This window comes from Notolepis coatsorum (assembly GCF_963971535.1).
Source record: "Notolepis coatsorum genome assembly, chromosome: 5".
Classification (NCBI taxonomy): domain Eukaryota; kingdom Metazoa; phylum Chordata; class Actinopteri; order Aulopiformes; family Paralepididae; genus Notolepis; species Notolepis coatsorum.
Window position 1 is genome coordinate 78,767,408 of NC_140169.1, and position 21,546 is coordinate 78,788,953.

General features: G+C 44.3%; 1 protein-coding gene across 2 annotated transcripts in view; it reads right to left on the reverse strand.

Moving 5' to 3' along the window:
• Positions 1-2,888: 2,888 nt before the first annotated feature.
• ccm2 (CCM2 scaffold protein) overlaps positions 2,889-21,546 on the reverse strand; it is a 55,329-nt gene continuing 36,671 nt past the window's right edge. For both annotated transcript variants that reach the window (XM_084315031.1, XM_084315030.1), the window contains exons 8-10: positions 18,800-18,935; positions 14,164-14,302; positions 2,889-7,492 (exon numbers count right to left, since the gene is read on the reverse strand). In XM_084315031.1, coding sequence (XP_084171157.1) covers positions 7,185-7,492; positions 14,164-14,302; positions 18,800-18,935 — 583 coding nt within the window. In that variant the 3' untranslated portion in view covers positions 2,889-7,184. The remainder of the gene's footprint in view (positions 7,493-14,163; positions 14,303-18,799; positions 18,936-21,546) is intronic.

Consider the following 21,546-nt stretch of genomic DNA (forward strand, 5'->3'; position numbering starts at 1 on the left):
GCCCGAGAAGCAGTATAGCATCACTAACGTCTTCACCAGCCACGACATAGGCCTGTCACAGTACACCTACCCCATCCCACAGCTGATGGCGAAGTACGTGCACCTACGTCAACTACCTATACCGCTTATCGACGGCGCCACACCGACCCTGCTCATAGGCTCCGACCACGCGGACCTCATTCTCCCAATTGAGGCGGCCCACATCGGACCCAAAGGATGCCCAGTCGCGGTTCAGACCCGACTGGGGTGGATGCTCCAGGGCCCCCTCTACGGACTTGACAATCAACCCACGTCTACACGCTGCCTGCACACAAAGGTGAGCGACACCGGCCACTCTCTCGTACAGCCCGTTGAGAGGCTATTGACATTAGACGAGAGGCCTGTGAGAGAACCGTGGGCCCAAGAAGAGGGAGTTCCGAACTCCACCCCCCTCAGCTGCGCTCCAAGCGACGTAGCTGACCTCGAACCCAGCACCCCAAACGACTTCTTGATGGGGCGGCCGGAACCGGCCCCTCCTCAGACGGGGTACAGACCGAACAAGAGGAACAGACGGAGGATGTGGAGACACAGCCAATCACAGATCAACCAGTCTCAGGCCCGCTTCCTCCTAAGCTCCCTACCATCCCTTCCAGCCCGTCAGAAGCGGGTCAAGGACAGGGACAACTTAAAAGTGGACACAGTCGTTATGATCATAGACCAGTCAATACCCCGAGCTGCGTGGCCGGCCGGCCGCGTAAGCAAAGTGATCACTGGTGCCGACGGAAAGGTCAGAGCGGCAGAAGTTATTGTCCAGGGGCGGACCTACACCCGACCCGTGGCGAGGCTGATAGTTGCCGAGGCTCCCTGACTCCCCTGATGACGACCATGACCCACTGACTTTGTAGATTGACCTACTCCTCACAACAGACATTGAGCAGTTGACTGGACTATTAATCTGTCTTCCTTTTAACTAATTAAGTGGGACTAATTAGGAGGCGGCTGTTGTGAAGGGCCAGATTAAACTGAATATATATATGTATCGTTTGATATACCTTGTATATTATTTGTATATATACACGGAATATCCCTTTACCTGCGTACAAACCAGAGTAATATTCGCTCTCCTATTGGACAGCGACCCCAGGCGCCAACGACCAAGCCCCCAACGGCAAGTTCAAAGGCAACTCCGGGCATGTCGGTACATGCCCAGAGTCTGCGTAGTAATACGAGACAAGAACTGAGGTTGGGACTAGATATTCACCTTACGTATAAATACGGCGCAGGTGTAAACAGCAGTAGTTCAAGTTCAATGTCCAAGCCTTCACCACGAGTCAACGTGCAGTGAAGTGAGCAACCTTGCATCTAAATAGAGCATTGAGAACCGCGTGCGAATAGAATGTTAAAGTGTCAGAGTTTAACGCAGTAACGTTGAGTTCGACTTAATCTAATGTGAAGTAATAGTCGATCATTTATTGTGTATCGTGCGGCTACAGTTCTTCAGTGACCAGCATTACCATCGGTTCGTTGTGTATTTAGCTAGTGCACTTATCCAGGCTGTGCGGCCTAAATCCGTGCCCACACCCGAGGAGTCCTAGGCGAGAACCGTTGGATATGTACACAGGAGAATCTACACCGGCGATTGCAGAACCATTTCTGGTTGGATTATATTGCTTTGGGACCGTGACCACCGGAGAAGAGCACCGTTGATTCCACTGTCGTTTGGGATTTAACCTCGTGAGGATCACCACTCGGGCCCGCCTCTTGGAAGGGGCTGGCTAGCTGTCGTCAATGATATCGAGCATATTGGATTACAACTATAGTTTTGTCTGCTGATCAAGGGAGTACATGCACCGGCTCCTGTATTTGGAGCCTCTTTATTCCTCGTTGACCCAGACTGTGTACCCGAACATTCCTCTACCCCTCCCGGCCTTACACCCCGGAGGGAACCCAGTGTCTCCAGTTGGTACCGGTGTGGCCCATATAATTGCTATACCACAGGTGGCGTCAGCTTAGACCCATCATAGTATTCCTACTATTCTCATTGACTTATGCTCTTGACTGACTTTACGTATGTTCTTCGCCATACAAGCGCGAGCCTAATTCTCAATCTGTAACCTAACGTTGCTTAATAATAATAAATAACAATTTATCTTCAACAATTATCTGAAATAATATATAAAAAAAAAAAAAAAACTCTAACCCTAACTAACCTTACTGTCATGCACTTGTCCTAATAAACTAACCTACACTGTAACACGCAACACTTTGATGAACATTGTTACTCAGCTGATAAGAGTTGTACCCTTCCTGATGACTTGTCGTACAGAACTTGTAAGTCGCTTTGGATAAAAGCGTCAGCTAAATGACTAAATGTAAAAGTAAGTGTTATTTAATAACCAACTGAACGGTTACAGTTCATACTTTGCGTCAGGTTTAGGACACTTGGCAGCGGTGCTGCGATGTAAAGGCACGTGGACAGAGACGGGTGATAATATACAGCAGCACGTTGACAGAGACGGGTGACAGCGGTGCTGCGATGTAAAGGCACGTTGACAGAGACGGGTGACAGCGGTGCTGCGATGTAAAGGCACGTTGACAGAGACGGGTGACAGCGGTGCTGCGATGTAAAGGCACGTGGACAGAGACGGGTGACAGCGGTGCTGCGATGTAAAGGCACGTGGACAGAGACGGGTGACAGCGGTGCTGCGATGTAAAGGCACGTGGACAGAGACGGGTGACAGCGGTGCTGCGATGTAAAGGCACGTGGACAGAGACGGGTGATAATATACAGCAGCACGTTGACAGAGACGGGTGATAATATACAGTAGGGTTAGGGTTAAGGCACGTTGACAGAGACTGGTCATAAAGGCACGTTGACAGAGACGGGTGATAATATACAGTAGCACGAGTTTAACATCCAAGCTTTCCATCAGCCGTTAACCAACTGGCTTCGTCAAGATGTCCTTTCCATTCAAATCGCTGGAATTTAATTGAGATTCTTTTTTTCTTCCTCTTTTCTTTTTTAAAGTAACATTTTTACAGCAATGCCTGATTTCAATAAGACAAAATGATATAAATGGGTAAACACTGATGACAGTTGATGTGTGTGTAAAAACGAACAACACACAAAATATATAGCCAAAAGAGACACACACACACACGTGAAGTAAATTAAGAAAACAAGCAGGTTCACTTGGTGAAGGTGACTGACTTCCAGGAATAGACAGATACTCCAGTACAGTCTCACACTCCCCACCGGAGACACCCGTCACTCTGTTGGGAACAGTTTGCATTGGTCATTCAGTTTCCTTGAAGACACGTTTCCAGCTCGCTGAGCCCCATGGTTACAATTGACAGGGTTCCCACAGACATTGCAAAATTAAATTCAAGGACTTTCAGGTACTTTTCCAAGCAACATTTTTCATTTTCAAGGATGTCACTCGAAGGATACAATTAACTTTTAAATGTTGTTTTTTAAGGATATGCTTGGCCTGCTTGCCAGCTAGAGCAAGCTAGAGCATCACACGCGAAGAAATGAGGAAACGCAGTTGGAGCGCGCAAGACAGTCGAGTTGATTTGAATTTCAAGGACTTTTTAAGCACCTTGTTAAAAAATTGGCTGGTTAAGGAGTTCCAGGCCTCGACTTTTTTTGGTAAAAAATCAAGCACTTCAAGGACCTTGTGCGAACCCTGAATCGAGTACCTCAAACGAAGAACCATGCAAGTCCGTTTTCAGAGGAACAATGTTTTCAGTGTTTTATTAGCTAAAGATGGGAAGTTAAGAGTGTTGTGTTCATTCATAGTTTTCGAGGTTGAGTCGTTTCTTGTGATACATCACATTCACACTCCCAAGTGATTTAGATAAACTGTCCGGAAAATGTCCAAAACTGACTTATATGGTTCTTCAGTGCAAGGGTTCAATTAGTAACAGCAATATTCTTATTTTAAAGGAACAGGCCAACTTTGGGGGAAATTCGCTTATTTTGCATCTACCGTCAACCAAGATCGTCCAGCAAAGTTACGTCCTATTCTTCATCAATCTCACAATATTCGCTAACGTTAGACAGATGGAATACAGCCTTCCATCTAATAACATAAATGAAAACTTAGCAGTCAAGGTTGCCAGTGTTAATTTTTCTCCAATGGATGGGATGGCCGTATCCTTCAGAAAACGTCTACTAGGTAGAATTTTTTTCATAATAGTCATCTTGTGCAAAATGCTCTGAGCAAATACGCACGTTCTTGATTATTTCCATTGGTGTGTTGGAATCTATGTTCAGAGCAATTAGCCATAGCTTCAACCGTTTGGATGTTTAGTTGGAATTGAATGAAACGAAAATGCAAACCCTGGCCTCGATGGTTTCTTAGCACAACTCTTTACAACACACAGAGGCATGATTGTAAAGTTGTAATTTATCTAGATACTACTACTATCTGATGATATCCACTTCACTCAATGAAAGCACGCCCTGTCGCTCGAGTAGAGGCTAACGTTAGTCACATTGGATTTGTTGTTGACGTTAGAAAGGTGCACAGGTGACGTGAAAGCACTGCGCCCAGACAGCAGTGGTTCGGCAAAAAAAATTGTTCCGAGTATATATCTGCTTAGAAAACTTTTTTTTTTCTCCACGTGGTAAATACAGGTCACAACATGTTTACAGGAACGTTTTGGAGTTGTATTTTGAGTGTATTTGGAGTGAGTGAGTAGAGTCTTGGGAACTAGGCTACCCTGGTACACCTACTTCCAGTGAATAACGCTAAGCTAGGCTAACGGTGCAGGCGTTCCTGATGCCTAATGCATGCACAGAGACGGAAAAGGTATGTATCTTTTTGTCTAACTCAAGGGTAGATGGAAAATAAGCTAATTTCCCAAAAGGTTGGCCTGTTCCTTTAAGCAAAATGCATAAACATTTCCCAACAAAGCGACAAGGTGAAGAGCATTAACCAATTAAAATGTAAAATGTCCCAAGTATCCCTTTAACCCTTTCAGGTGTAAGAATTTAGTTTCCTTATTTAAATGTTCAGAATTCTGCCAATCTATAGCTTTCATTGGCCAGTAGCCACTGTGACATCATCATTAGAATATTCAGCTCTCAAAATTCCAACCTTATTATGTTGAGATCTCAAAGGGTTATTACTATAATATAAATAGCATGTACAGAATCCTTTGGTGGATATGATTGCTTCAGACTCCAGAACCTTTCAGGGTTTTCAAGATGGGATTCAGCTGCATCTCTGTCAGTGGTGGCAGATACTGCCAATAAATAAGCACAAAACAAAGTTAACAGTAAACAAAGGTGGCGGCCGGGTAGCACAGCGGACTAAGCGTCTGTCTACCACCGCAGAGACACTGGTATCGAATATGGCTGTCAGCGGTGCCTCCGGCTTGGCCGGTCGTCATACTGGTGTCAGCGGGAGGGAAGCCGGTGGGTGGTAATCTGGTCGTTGTAAACAGCGACTCCTACAGGTCGGTCAGGGCGCCTGCACAGCGAGGGAGGGAAATGGTGAAGGTTGCGTGACCTCCCACGCGTTACACTGCGCCAATGAGAGTCCTCGCTGTCAGGTGAAAAGAGGCTGCTGGCTGTCTCCTATGTATCGGAGGAAGCATGCGATAGACTTCAGGACTCCCTAGACCGACCAGTGGGGGGCACATGCGCGCAACGACCAGGAAGGGGAGGGGGGGAACTGGCATAACGACTAAAATTGGGATGGGAGGAAAATACAGAAAAATATGAGAAAAAGTGGATCAACAGTAAACAAAGGTTTCAGCAGTCTTTTGAAGTTCCAATAGGGAGGTGTAGTGGTTACGTCATTGGTGTTTCCTGTGCGGTCCACCCTCCTTGAAATGGCAATGTATTTCCAATTTGACCCATTTCCAAAACGTCTCGTTTAAAACAAATAAAGCATGAACATTGGCATGGTGTACCTTTCTGTGTGTATTCATCCACAATCTATAGCTCAACATGAAAAAATGTTTTCGTTCACTGTGGAACTACACTTCACTCTGGCGCTGCTGACTGACGTCACCACAGCGTAGACTCCTGGCTGTATCAGGCGACAGCACTGAAGGACAGGCGTTCTACTGGTAAGTGTAGTTCTTTTTTAACGACAAATGAAACAACCTTATAACTAACTTTATTTCACCAAAAATGCATGTTAATGTTAGTGATGGAAGGGAACTCATTTTGTGCAAAAATGGAAAGCTTGCCAATGTTCATGAGGCAGAATTATTACAATAGCCGATAATAAATGTTCCCAATGACAAATCCCTATATGGGTGGACCGTGCGGGAAACTAAAGTGACGTCAGACTACACCTCCCTATGAATGACTTTGAAATGCAGCAACGTGATAAATGATGAAGGCCAAACGCGTGAATATTTTAGGCAACCAACTTGTGTTTAGCGTTTCTCTGATTGGCCACTACGCCCATGTGACCGCGGCAGCGCGAGAGAGCTGCAGCGCGGAAATAGGCTGTCTATTGCCATTCTCTAAGACAAACTCTAACCTTAACCAGCTCCTTAACAGCGCCTAAACTTAACCCTTCTAACCTTAACCAACTCCGAAACAATGCCTAACCTTAACCCTAACCAACTCCGAAACAATGCTTAAAGTTAACATGCCTAAACTTAACCGGCGAAAGAATGCAAGTTAAAAAAAAAAAAAAAAAAAAAAAAAATGTAAGGGAATCAAACTTGTCACCAACGGACCGCAGGATCAACAGCAAGGCGGCGCTACCAGTTGAGCTAGTTGTCGATGTTAAAAGAGGGGGGGATTACTGCTACATAATGCTGCCACGACAGAGCTCCGCTCTGCTGCTGCCGTGTCGCTGCGGGGGCGTGGCTAGACGCAAGTTGGGCTTGGCTAGACACAAGTTGGTTGCCTTTAATATTTAGGCAGATAGCTAAAAAAGTGGGACGCTGCACAGCATGTCATCAACAGGGCCTAGAAGAAGCGCCAGCCACGTTGTCATCGTTGCCCTCTATTGCCACTTCAAGTCCTGTTGGGGGGGAAGTTACCCATGGGCGTTCAACTAACTAAGGATCAGCCTCTTAACAGAAGAAAAACGGCAAAAGTAATGCAAAATCAGTGCCAAGGACCAACGTCACATGATCCAGTAAGTCTGTGTCCGTGTAGCCACGACAGTATATCCTGATGATTGGCAGCCATTTCAAGCCTCTGCTCTTCCACGGTACCCCCTGTTCTGTCAGGGCGTGACTCCCCCCTCCTGGTCCATACTACAGCCCAGCGCTTCGATGTCGTTGCTGATGTCGGAGATCATGCGGTCCCACTCGTCGCCCTCGGAGGGCTCGGGACCCTCCTCCGAGCCCCCCCCGCCGCCGCTCGCCCCCGCCGCCCCGTTGCCGTTGGTGGTGGAGTCGGAGGCGGAGCTGGCCGTACGGCGGTAGCGGCCGAAGCTGTCGGTGATGATGCCGCGGCCGTCCTTCACGCCGATGGTCTCGAGGAAATTCTCAAAGTGCTGGCTGTCCTTCTCTGGAATGAAGGGCCGCAGGCCTGCGGGGAGGAGCAGGAGAGAAGGGGTCAACAGTGGCCACGGTTACATCTACGAGTTTGATGATTTGCATGTCTATTAGGGGTGTAACCATGCGACCTCACAACGATTAAATTTGGTTACGATTCTTCAGGCAACGATTCAATGCAGGGCTCTACGCTAACCTTTTTCCCAAGGAGCACATGTGCTCCTAAATGAAAAAATGTAGGAGCACACAAAGAAATTTAGGAGCACACAAAAATATTTAGGAGCACAGTGAAAATATTTCAAGTAATAGAGTTTTTTTTTTTTTTTTAAGATTTATATTTGTACTGTGCGTGCATGTGCAAACGGGAACAGGACACACATCTGTGCAATAGCACATACCACCAAAGTCACTGGCCCACTGTGTGTGTGTGTATCTGCGTGTGCAAACGGGAATGGGACACAGACATTTGAACTATTAAGTGATTAATGCCTACTGTGGCAAAGTTGTAGCCAACAACTAGGCCTAATAAGAAAGGCAGTGACATTGAACAAAAAGGAGACACTGGCATTACCACCAGGGCCATCAGTAGAGGGGACTGTAAGGTGCCCTTTCGGTATACTACCTTTGCTAAAACTGTGTTCTCTGTTAAAGGTGGTAACTACTGGAATAGCCTACCAGTTGTGATTAGAGAGTGCCCCACATACTCCATGTTCAAGACCCATCTTAAGGCAAACCAGAACTGTGATCATTTTTTATCTGATTTAGTTTATGTAACTTGTTTCTTGTTTTTATCATTGATTGTCACCATGCTTTTACCCTAAGCAGGCTATTTATTTATTGAAAGCGTTTTGCTGTCTCCTGGTGTAAATTAGCTCTTGCTACAACCCTGCATGTTTACATTTTGTATTTTGTACTTTGTAACATGTGCTGTCCCTATCAAATAAACTATCAAATCAAACTACTGCTACAAAAGTAACAGTCACTTAACTTTAGCCCCTTTTATGCATACAATGCCTATGTTTTGGCTGTGTTGCTCTTCTAGAAAAATAATCCTTTCAGGGTTGCCTATTGAAATACTGTACACCTCCAGTACAGAAACATTGTTTATGAGTTTGCGTGTCAGGTAGACCATTGATTGACAGTCGATTCTGCCAATTACGGCACACCGCTTGCACTCCGGCGCTGCAGCTGGACCCTATTGCCCACCTCTGCTGTTGATAACGCTAGCCAAGTTAGCACGCACACACGCACAGTGGGCCAGTGACTTTGGTGTAGGGGTGTAACACTGCATCGATTTGAAAATGTCGATGTCGAAAAGAATCGATTATCGCTATTTTAATGTGTACACAGTGTTGCTATTCTTACAGCCAACACAACAACATACGCTACTGCATCAACGTTATGATTAACAAAGCAAGGCATTCGTTTTGTTGCATTAACGTTATATTACTATTGCTATCGATAAATCTAGGTGTTCTCAAATCTATTGCTATTGGTAAGACTAGAATAAGTTACTGTCTCGGAAAACGCTCGCATATCGCAATGGCGGACTTTCAGGAAGTAAAAGAGAAAATGAGAGCTTCCGATTGGTCATTTCCTTTTTTTTCTTGAAACCAGTGTGACAGAGTGGGTCTGTCACTGACTCCGAGGCAGCACACACGCACACATACACACAACATTCACTCATCATATACATTCATGTATAATCAAACATGCATACATATTCATTAATCTTATCATACATGCATTCATACATATTACCATACATTCATATCCATTCATACATATATTTATTTATTGGGTTGTGTACATATATCTATTTATTGGGTTGTGTATATATTTATTTATTGGGTTGTGAGGGTATTGGTGTTGGAGGTTGTCTGATTTTAATGTGTATATGAAACTGCTAATTAATTGATGTGTAGCACCTGTTTAGTTTGGTTAATTTAATTATCTGTGGCACCTGTGGAGGGGGAGGAGTCCAGGGTGTTCATGAGGGCTGCGGCCCAAGGAGTTTTTGTTCTTTCCTGCATCAGTTACAGTGAAGGTAACAGAGGGAAGCGCCGTAAGTGTTGTTAGTCTGTTTGTCTCTGTGTGGGGCTTCACCAGAACCACGGTTGCAAAAAGGGTAACCAGGGGAGCTCCACACAGTAAGTGTTTTGTCTGTCAACGTGAGGTTATTGTGGAACCCACCTGACAGACTGCAGAGGTAGAAGTATAGGTTTTATTATTTTGTTTATGTCACATATTATGGAATGTCACCGCTGCACTTTGGAAGGCTGGCAATAAAAGCAACACCAACACCACTTATTCCGACTACGCCATCATTGTTGTGAGTTTCGAGGGGAAGAGGAAAAGGACCCCGTCACAACCAGTAACATCACTCTACTGTGATTGGACCGTTGGCTTGAGTGCAATGTGGGACTTGTAGTTTTTGAACGATTATCAGCGGAGAAAAAAGCACGACTGAGGCTGTAATCTTCACTCGCACACCGTGCGAGTAATTGATTTTTCCGGTTCGCACACACATATTTCTAGAGGCATATGCGAGTAATATGGTCGCACTGTAGAGCCCTGCAAATGCATCATGAAATCTCTTCATTTGACCACGATTCGATTCGATATATTTTCTATCAGTTAATTCCCCAAACAAATTTGAATACACAAATGTGGCTGGGGGAACTGATTCACTCAGCATGAATGGACTATAGGTCAAAAAAATATATATATTTTTTTTTTAATTCGATTCTAACATTTTCAAATCGATGCAGTTGAATCGTCACATTTAGATGCATCGTTACACCCCTAATGTCTATGATAATTTACATGTCTATGATGTTTTACATGTCTATGATCATTTACATGTCTATGTTTTATGATCATTTACATGTCTATGATAATTTACATGTCTGATGTTTTACATGTCTATGATCATTTACCCGTCTGTTTTACATGTACCGGTATATGTTTTACATGTACCGGTATATGTTTTACATGTTTATGATCATTTACACATCTGTTTTACATGTATATGATGTTTTACATGTCTATGATCATTTACACATCTGTTTTACATGTATATGATGTTTTACATGTCTATGATCATTTACACATCTGTTTTACATGTATATGATGTTTTACATGTCTATGATCATTTACATGTCTGCATGTAAGCCTTTTTACACATCTGTAGATATAAGTCTGACATGTGTCATTGCAAAAATTTACAATTGCATGATACTAAACCGGATAAGGAAAGCCATCGACCCCCACCTCAGGGAGAACCAAAATGGTTTCCGAGAGAAGAGGACCACTGTGGCCCAGATCTTGGCCTTGAGAAGAATCATCGAGGAGGTTAAGAAGAACAACCTGACAGCGGTACTGTGCTTTATCGACTTCAAAAAGGCTTTTGACTCGATACACAGAGCCGTGATGATGAGGATACTCAAGGCCTACGGAGTCCCTCCCAATCTACTCCGGGCCATAGGGACCATGCACACGGGTACAAGGGCCAAGGTGGTAACCCCAGACGGCAACAGTGAAGAATTTGACATCCTGGCTGGAGTGATGCAAGGGGACACCCTTGCCCCCTTCCTTTTCGTCATAGTCCTCGACTATGTGCTCAGGAAGGCCATCAATGGACGGGAGCAGGAACTTGGTCTCACAATAACCCCAAGGAGATCGAGACGACACCCCGCCATAGTCCTAACAGACCTTGACTACGCGGACGACATCAGCCTGCTCTCTGACCACGTGGAGCAGGCACAGTGTACAGAGTGGAGACGGAGTGCGCCAAGGTTGGCCTTAGGCTAAATGCCAAGAAAACCAAGGTCATAATGTATAACATCCTCCCGGATCATCCACCTCTAAGGACAACAGGAGGCTCTGCTCTAAAGGAAGTCAGTGATTTCAAGTACCTGGGCTCGTGGGTCAACTCGTCCGAGCAAGACCTTAAAGTGAGGAAGGCGCTTGCGTGGAGGGCTCTGAACGGCATGACCAGTGTGTGGAAATCCAACCTCCCCCGTCAAATCAAGCTCAACTTCTTTCATGCAACAGTTGAGTCTGTCCTTTTGTATGGCAGTGAATTCTGGACCTTGAAGCCCACCCTGCAGAAGTCCTTGGATGGGTGCTACACCAGAATGATGCGTGTGGTGCTCAACATCAACAGGGATGAGCATGTCACTAATGCAATCTTGTATGGGGGGGTGCTAAAGGTGAGCGATAAAGTCAGGAGAATGAGGCTGGCAGGTCACTGCCAGAGACACCATGAGATGCCAACCAGCAAACTTGTGCTGTGGGAACCAACACACGGGCATCGATCACGAGGACGTCCCACATTAACCTACGTGGACGTACTCAGGAGAGATGCGGGAACAGAAAGCACCGGCGAGCTAGCCAGATGCATGGAGGATCGGGATGACTGGAAGCACCGATGGAGGGCCCGTCCGAGGACGACCTAGATAGATAGATACTATATCTATATCTGTACATATCCCTTACCTATTCTTACTAGTTACACTGCTGGGCAGTATAACTACCGTACTACCATAGTATCTTTATACCAGCATCACTGTAGATATTAATACTACAACTCTATACATACATCTGATTAGCACTATTACTCAGTAGTAATAGTTTATACCCCGTTTAATCACCTCTACATTGTATATTATTAATGCACTTTACTATTACATTTGCACTCTGGTTGGATGCCAAACTTATTTTTGTTGTACTGTACTTGTGCTGAATATTGACAATACATTTTTTTTAATCTAATCATTCACATGTCTATGATCTAACAATTAGCAAAAGAATAAATAAATAATGCAATTCAATTTAACTACAGGCACTGACGAGGCATGTTAGTATGACGGAAACGTTTACTGTACTTACTTGGACACTAATAAACATCAAAGTAAAGACTATGACCAGGCATGCAGTCGTGCACACACGCGGTTACACGGCGTGTTAGTAGATCACTCAGGGCAGAAGTGCGCGCAATGATGTGCACGCACGCACTCGTCGCGCCGTGTGATAAGTACCCGGCCGTTGTGGAAAGCAATGAAGCTACCCGGCCGGCACTTATCACCTAGACTTTGCATAATAATAGGATACCTACGAGAAGTGCCAAACCAAAATAAGAGCCCTGGCTGTAGGCTACCAATTGGTGGGGGGCTGCTTGATCTCCAGACTGGAAGGATGAGACAAGTTGTGCTTCAGTCTGAAGGAAACTGTCCTTCTGTAAAATAACTCTAAGTTACATTGTTAATTTAGTTTGTATTTACTTTTCTAGTTTAAGTTAATTCAATTAAAGAAATTGTAACTACAATTACATTTAAAACATTGTTATGCATAATAATCATCTGTTCTGTGCGCAACTGAGGGCACATGTATGCGCGTGCACGCGGCGTGTGGGCAGTTCCCATATACTGCATCACTGACTATGACCTCATGGAAACTTACCTTTTGGAGTATGGGTTCCATACATACCATTAAGTTTAATTGTGAAAAATTGTGTAAAAGTTATAATTGTGAATATAAATCATTTGACTAGTGAGAGCCAAGCAATCAGAATTATAATTAATTTGTGTAACCCGAGTAACCGTTTTGATGCAGTGATGTGGCCGAACTCTTGACACAAAACACGTTGGTAAGTTTTATGTCTGATTATCTCCTCCTCACAACATAATGATAGGATTCAAGTATTAAAAAAAAAAAAAAAAAAAAAATGTAACACTTTGGTCGCCAGGCTTATATTCTTAATAAACAATCCCACGCCAGCTCTATTTGTCTATGGAGAAGTTCCCCTTCTTTGCAGGGCTATAACTTTTTAAATTGTATTGCTAAATTGACATTACTATGGCCCATTCAACATCAAGTATCTATTGTTCAGGGTGTAGCAACGTTATACTTTTTCATTCACATATTCATACTAAAATACGGTCTAAAGTATAAGTATGTTTTTATCGTTTTCTGCAGCTTTCTCCAGAACGTGATTTATAGCCCTAAATGCATTATATTGATGATTGTATACAGTTTGATAGCAATCGGTGCGAGATAAAAAAAATTCAAATGGACGTGCTTCTAGAAGTTACTACTTATCATCTGATGTTGACCGGATGGGGGGGGGGGTAGTTTATAATTCCGTGGCCAACGTTAGATGATTCATCTAGTGTGGGTGATATGATCATTAGAGCCGTTTGTATCGAACACGTTAAAAAATAACGCTGAAACTAACCGTAGCTTCCTCGGGCCGTTGGGCGATGAGCGTGGAGCAGAAATATTCCTATTATGGGATGTAGAAATATGCGATCCATCTCCAGGTTGTATAATAGTATATACGTCCAAATCATGTTGTTTATCGAGTTATTGGTAACGGATTGCTATCCATTGTGTCTAGCTCGAGTCCTGGGACTATTAGCGAGTGATCGGACCGAATTGGAATGAGCACCAGCTTCCGTTTCCTGTTTCCGGTTTGAGCGATCCGCCGATCGGCCACCAGATGGCACTCTTGAACCGTTGGAGAGTTGAGAGGGGATCAACAGTAGATCTCAAGTCTCCGGGGGAGAAATATGATTGCGATCACAGATTTTTGAAATATTGATATCAAAGATGTGGTACGGCGTCTTTGGCAGAATGAGCATGGCGGGGAATGACGTGGTAAGGCGTTTTTGGCGACCATAGTGTTAATAAATGGTATTGTACCCAGTAGGAGGAACTTCCTGCTGTCCCCATAGAGTTGTCGCAGGTTGATGCAGAACTCGTGGATGGAGGCCCCATTCCGGTATTCATGGAGCAAAGTAGCAAACTGCTGGATCTCCTGAGACGATAGCTTGGTCCGCAACTAGAAGGAAAGAGGTTAAGAGTTGTTGAATTATTGGCCAGCTCCATGTAAACAACACAGATCCCCACCACCACCATCATCAACACCACCTGCTCCTCCTCCACCACCATCACCAACACCACCTGCTCCTCCTCCACCACCATCAACACCACCTGCTCCTCCTCCACCACCATCACCACCTGCTCCTCCTCCACCACCATCATCAACACCACCTGCTCCTCCTCCACCATCATCATCATCAACACCACCTGCTCCTCCTCCTCCACCATCATCATCAACAACACCTCCTGCTCCTCCTCCACCATCATCATCATCAACACCACCTGCTCCTCCTCCACCATCATCATCATCAACACCACCTGCTCCTCCTCCACCATCATCTGATCATCATCAACACCACCTGCTCCTCCTCCACCACCATCATCATCATCACCACCTGCTCCTCCTCCACCACCATCATCATCACCACCTGCTCCTCCACCATCATCACCACCAACACCACCTGCTCCTCCTCCTCCTCCTCCACCACCACCAACACCACCTGCTCCTCCTCCACCACCATCACCAACACCACCTGCTCCTCCTCCACCACCATCACCAACACCACCTGCTCCTCCTCCACCACCATCATCAACACCACCTGCTCCTCCTCCACCACCATCACCACCTGCTCCTCCTCCACCACCATCATCAACACCACCTGCTCCTCCTCCACCACCATCATCAACATCACCTGCTCCTCCTCCACCACCATCATCACCACCTCCTGTTCCTCCTCCACCACCATCATCACCACCTCCTGCTCCTCCTCCACCATCATCATCACCACCATCACCTTCTCCTCCACCACCACCATCACCACCACCACCTCCTTCTCCTCCACCACCTCCTTCTCCTCCACCACCATCATCAACACCACCACCACCACCTCCTTCTCCACCACCTTCTCCACCATCACCTCCTTCTCCACCACCATCACCTTCTCCTCAACCACCTTCTCCTCCACCACCACCTCCTTCTCCTCCACCACCACCACCACCACCATCATCACCACCATCATCATCATCACCACCATCATCATCATCATCACCACCACCACCACCATCATCATCAACACCACCACCACAATCATCACCACCACAATCATCATCATCATCACCACCACCACCACCTTCTCCTCCACTACCACCATCACCACCACCACCACCACCATCATCATCATCACCACCACCACCTCCTTCTCCTCCAACACCACCATCATCATCAACACCACCACCACCATCATCACCACCACCACCATCATCATCATCACCACCACCACCATCAACACCACCACCACCACCATCATCACCACCATCATCAACACCATCATCATCAACACCATCATCATCAACACCACCTGGGCCCTATTCCCCGTACCTGGTTCAACTAAGTCGATAAAAAGTCCCATTATCCAGATTCAATTAACCTGATGTTTGAATCCGCGCTTTCCCTGTTCCTCAAAGGTGGATTCAGTCTTGTTAATTCGAACCAGACTTGATGCTCAGGATAATTGCGCGCGGCCGCCTCAGCTGAAAAGACAGCAGGTATCGATCGCAGAAATCCTGATTTTCTAACGGCATTGATTGATTGATTTAAAACTTTATTAACATATTGCAGAATGGGTACAATACAGTACGGCTCAATAGCCTCGCCGACAAGTTAAATGCATAATCTATAGGCTAATGTTAAATCCCTCATTACCCCAATCAATCAGATTATATTTCTTTAAATGTGCCTGATGGCAGTACTAGGCTTAATGGAATGAATAATCGAATGAGATCTATTGCTAGCGAAAATAATTAGTTAAACTCTTTCAGAATAAGTAGATAAAAACAAGCCCAAAGAGTATCTAATTGATAAGAATTAATAGATGCTTATGAGGATACCTGCACTGTATGCGCTCGGTTTAGGTAACATGTACTTTATATATAAATACAGTTTTCAAGGCGCGACCCCCGAAATAACAGAGAGGCTTGGAGCCGGCTATACAGTTTCACTATTAATCAGGTTTTAATCTGTTTCGGTCATCATGTTCATCATCAGATAACAGTGCTTGAACAGATAAATGCATTTTCTCAAATGCATTAATGTGACGTCAACGGCTTATTCAATTGCTCAAATCCGTCAAACAGAGCATCTCATCAGACATTTTAATCCCAGTTACAATATCACAATAACGTGTGAGTGATGATTAGGGCTGTCTTAAATACTTCGAAGCTTCGTTCGATTGCACAAGCTTCGAACATAAAAAAAAAATAAAGTAAAAAAAAAAAAAATCATCTTAAACATTCTTGATTTGGGGGATTGTTCCCATGAAATCTGAAGTTGTTCAAACGACAACAGCGATCCACCTTGAATTAAATCACACAGCCGAGTGAAACCTTGTTGGCTTCGTCAGTCACGAAAGGGGCTACTTAATTAATTAATCCAATCCAATTTATTTATAGAGCATTTAAAAACAACAACGTTTACCAAAGTGCTGTACAAGTCCCACAACATAAGATAATAAAAAAAATTAGAATAATAAAAAAAATAATTCCGAAGCTTCGAATTAAAATCGAAGCTCGGCCCCGAAGCTTCGATTGCCAAAAAAAGCTCGAAGGTCAGCCCTAGTGATGATACAATTCAACAATCCTCAGATTCCTCGTAATTCATAATCCACAAAGACCACAATCCACGCATAGACACTTCAATTTTATGCTTGAATGAAACACAATCCGGGCGCTCCGTTAAGCAAATCTACAGCGGAGAATATGAAACTAATCAGAGCCAAACGGCCGATGGGATATAAAAATATCCCCACGGGATTCACATTTGCAATGCGCCGTTATTAAAATAACCACATGCAGTGTGTATCGCGACTCCGAGTGCCGTATATGACGTGCATTATTTTATTTAGGACAAAGTAAATCTATAGGCTAAATATGATTTATTATCAGCATTTAGGTCTATTATTTTACATTTCAAAAGCCCCCTCTAGGAAAACGAAGCACAAAAACATAATTTAGAATGGTATAATGCAGATCTACACTGTGGTAATTATTTCAGGAAGCGAGCTGCATTTCTTTGCGAGGGTGTGGCCATGGTTCATCCAGCTAACTGAACTAAACCCTGCTCCGGAGCAGGTTCAAACTTTCTGATCTGTTACCATGGCGATTTAGAAAATCTGACGTCGGGGAACGGAAATGTCTGGCTTAAGTCAAGCTATGCTGAAAATTATCCGGCTAACTCAGTTAGCCAGGTACGGGGAATAGGGCCATGCTCCTCCTCCACCACCACCATCATCATCATCAACACCATCATCATCATCACCACCTGCTCCTCCTCCACCACCATCATCATCAACACCACCTGCTCCTCCTCCACCACCATCATCATCATCATCACCACCTGCTCCTCCTCCACCACCATCATCATCAACACCACCTGCTCCTCCTCCACCACCATCATCATCATCACCACCTGCTCCTCCTCCACCACCATCATCATCATCACCACCTGCTCCTCCTCCACCACCACCACCACCATCATCATCATCATCATCAACACCACCTGCTCCTCCTCCACCACCATCATCATCATCAACACCATCATCACCATCACCACCTGCTCCTCCTCCACCACCATCATCATCATCAACACCACCTGCTCCTCCTCCACCACCATCATCAACACCACCTGCTCCTCCTCCACCACCATCATCATCAACACCACCTGCTCCTCCTCCACCACCATCATCATCATCAACACCATCATCATCATTATCATCACCATCATCATCATCAACACCATCATCATCATCAACTCCATCATCATCATCAACACCATCCTCATCATCATCATCACAGGGTTCCCACAGACATTGCAAAATGAAATTCAATTACTTTTAAGTACTTTTCCAAGCACAATTTTTTATTTTCAAGGATGTCACTTGAAGGATACAATTCACTTTTAAATGCTGTTTTTTAAGCATCTTCTTGGCCTGCTTGCTAGCTAGAGCATCACACGCGAAGAAATGAGGAAAAGCAGTTGGAGTGAGCGAGACAGCGACTATTTCTTGATTCAGAACAATTTGATCATGGATTTTCTTTTTTTTTTATTATAATTTTTTAGCATTTTTACAGCTTTTCTTGGTCACGCAGGACCGACAGAGGAGAGGGCGAACGGGAGGAGAGGTGGGGAGGGCATGCGACAAATAACGTCGGGTGCGTAGGTGCGCGAGGCACTATGGTATGAGCCACGAGGGCGCCCCGATCATGGATTTTTCAAGGAAATTTTAAGCACATTGTAAAAAAATTGGCTGTTTTCAAGGAATTCCAGGCCTAGACTTTTGGTAAAAAAATCAAGCACTTTAAGCACTTCAAGGACCTTGTGCGAACCCTGTCATCAACACCACCTCCATCCCCACCATCAACACCACAATCATCATCATTATAATCACCACCCTCATCATACCGTGGTCATGTAGTCCTGCAGGAGCTCTGCAGCTGTGGTACTGAGCTCTCCCTCGCTGGCTGTCTTGGTCTGAGGGGAGGCCGGGGTGGAGGCTGACGGGGAGTTCTCCCCCGCATCCAGAGAACCCTGGAACGAGCTGAGTGAAGAGGAAACAGATCATAATATACACGAACAGTCCTTCTGTCATGAGGCTGACACGGTGTCAAATACCATGGCATGTTCATGTATACGTGTGAAGAGCTCTGGGTTGAGAAACAGCAAAGGAAACAACGGTCATTTCAAACTGCTGGGTTATTTCAACATATTCCTCTGTTCCTACAGAAGAATACTAGGGCTGTGTATTGGCAAAGATCTGGCCATACATACGACACACATCACAATGAAGGGGTCATGGTTCCATATACTATATAGATAGTATACTATAGAGATATATTGTAATAATGTAAACACTGCAGTATATTGTGATATATTGTAATACTGTAAATACTGCAGTATATTGTGATATATTGCAATACTGTAAATACTGCAGTATATTGTGATACTGTAAACACTGCAGTATATATATTGCAATACTGTAAACACTGCAGTATATTGTGATATATTGCGATACTGTAAACACTGCAGTATATTGTGATATATTGCAATTAGGGGTGTAACTAGGGATGTCCGATATTATCGGCCTACCGATATTATCGGCCGATATCGGCATTAAAATGTGATATCGGAAAATATCGGTATCGGTTTTCAATTTTTTTTTTTACATTTCTATAACCTTTATTTACTCAGGCAAGCAAGTAAGAACAAATTCTGATTTTATTTATTGTCAAAAGTATGCATAATGTTGTGTTAATTCCACAACAAGAGATATGTAATGTTAATTACCTGAAAACCTGAAATTATTCCATTTTTGGGGGGGGAAACCCTGCATATATCGGTATCGGTTGATATCGGTATCGGAAATTAAGAGTTTGACAATATCGGTATATCGGTATCGGTAAAAAAGCCAATATCGAGCATCCCTAGGTGTAACGGTACACAAAAACCACAGTACGGTACGTACCTCGGTTTTGAAGTCAAGGTTTGCCGTACAGTGGGGGAAAGTTTAGCTTTCCATGTTCCACTCAGGGGTGATGTAGTGTGCAGTAACTCATTGTACTGACAACGAATATTCTATATTGAAATTAATAATAGACTTGTAATTTTTTATAATAATAATAATAATATTAGATTGTGAAAAAAACAGCCCCCGGTGGACAGTCGTTAGTGGTTAACATACCGTTGTATTCGTTCGGTACACTACACAGCCGTTCGGTACGGTACACACTGAAGCGGTTCGGTACGGATACCAGCGTTTCCGTTAGCCGGTACCAGTATTTGACCGGCAAAATATGTTGAAGTCCGAATATTTAAATCTCTCCGGTCATAATGTCCGGTGAAAATAATTCCTCTAAGCACAATTTTATTATTTGAATTGTATTAAAATAGGCAAAAATTAAATAGCCTATGCGATGAACAAAACAATCATTACATTTGTTTCATTGTTGCTTCACTCTGATAAAGCGCGGATGGCGCCGCTCAGATGTGAATCTTTTTTTTTTTTTTTTTTTTTTGAGCCTGTCTGGCCAGCCACCATAACGACAAACAGCTATACGAGCGAGAGAGAGAGATGGCCAAACAAGCTAAACTTAACAAATATTTCATGAAACCAAGCACAAGCAGGTCTAATAATAATGACATTGACAACGAAGATGAGTCTTCTGAAGTCACAGAGACCGCCGATGCTCCCGCGGAAAATAAACAGAAATGTAGAGCGTTCAGGCGGCGGCCCGAGTGGAAAGTTAAATTCTCCTGGCTGAGGTACGACATTATAGTCTAGTAGTCTAGCCTCTATGATGTACGAGAGATAACATTGATTGAACGTACACAAAGTACACTTTATTGATTGAACCACAAAGAGCATCCCCAGTCTGCTGCTACCGTTGCGAGCCTCGCAGACGTCCACCTGTTCCAATGGGGATATATCAAAGTCGAACCAACCAGACGACCCGAGATGTCACTCCATGTTACCTGTTACCTGTTTACTGCACAATGTTGTTTTTTAATTTTTGATTCTATTATATGTTGTACCACTGTATTGCACATCGTTGCGGGCAAGACCACCCGCATTTCATTGTATACCTGTATGCCGTGACAATTAAAACTCTTGACTTGACTTGACTTGACCCGCTGTTCTTGCAGGTACAAAACGGATAGGCACAACGAGAGACGGGGTGAGTGAGTGTTGACATTTTTTAATCATATGCAACTGTTGGTTGACTGCCGTGTCACATAGTAATGCATATTATTGATTATAACTAAATGTAGGCTATAATGAAATCAACAAATGCGTTACGAGCATGTGGCTCGTCCTCTCTGCATGTGGCGACGAGCTAGCAAACGAGGCAATGTGATGATCAACTACAGTTTGCTGTGTGTGAAGTTGAACATTATGATATGTGTGACGTGTCTGATACAACGAGGTGAAGCGTTGTCGACTCGAGATTAATTTGGGGGTGCGTGTGACAGCTGCTGCAGCCGCGAGCCTGCGGGGCGGGAGCTTGATGCTGGATTAGCGTATCGCACTAACTTGGGAGGCGATAGATAGTAATTTGATTCTGCAAATCAATTTCTCATTCTTCGCTTGATGTAATTAATACAAATGTCCAATATAACGGAATTCGTTAGCTCATAAAAATGTGATTATAACA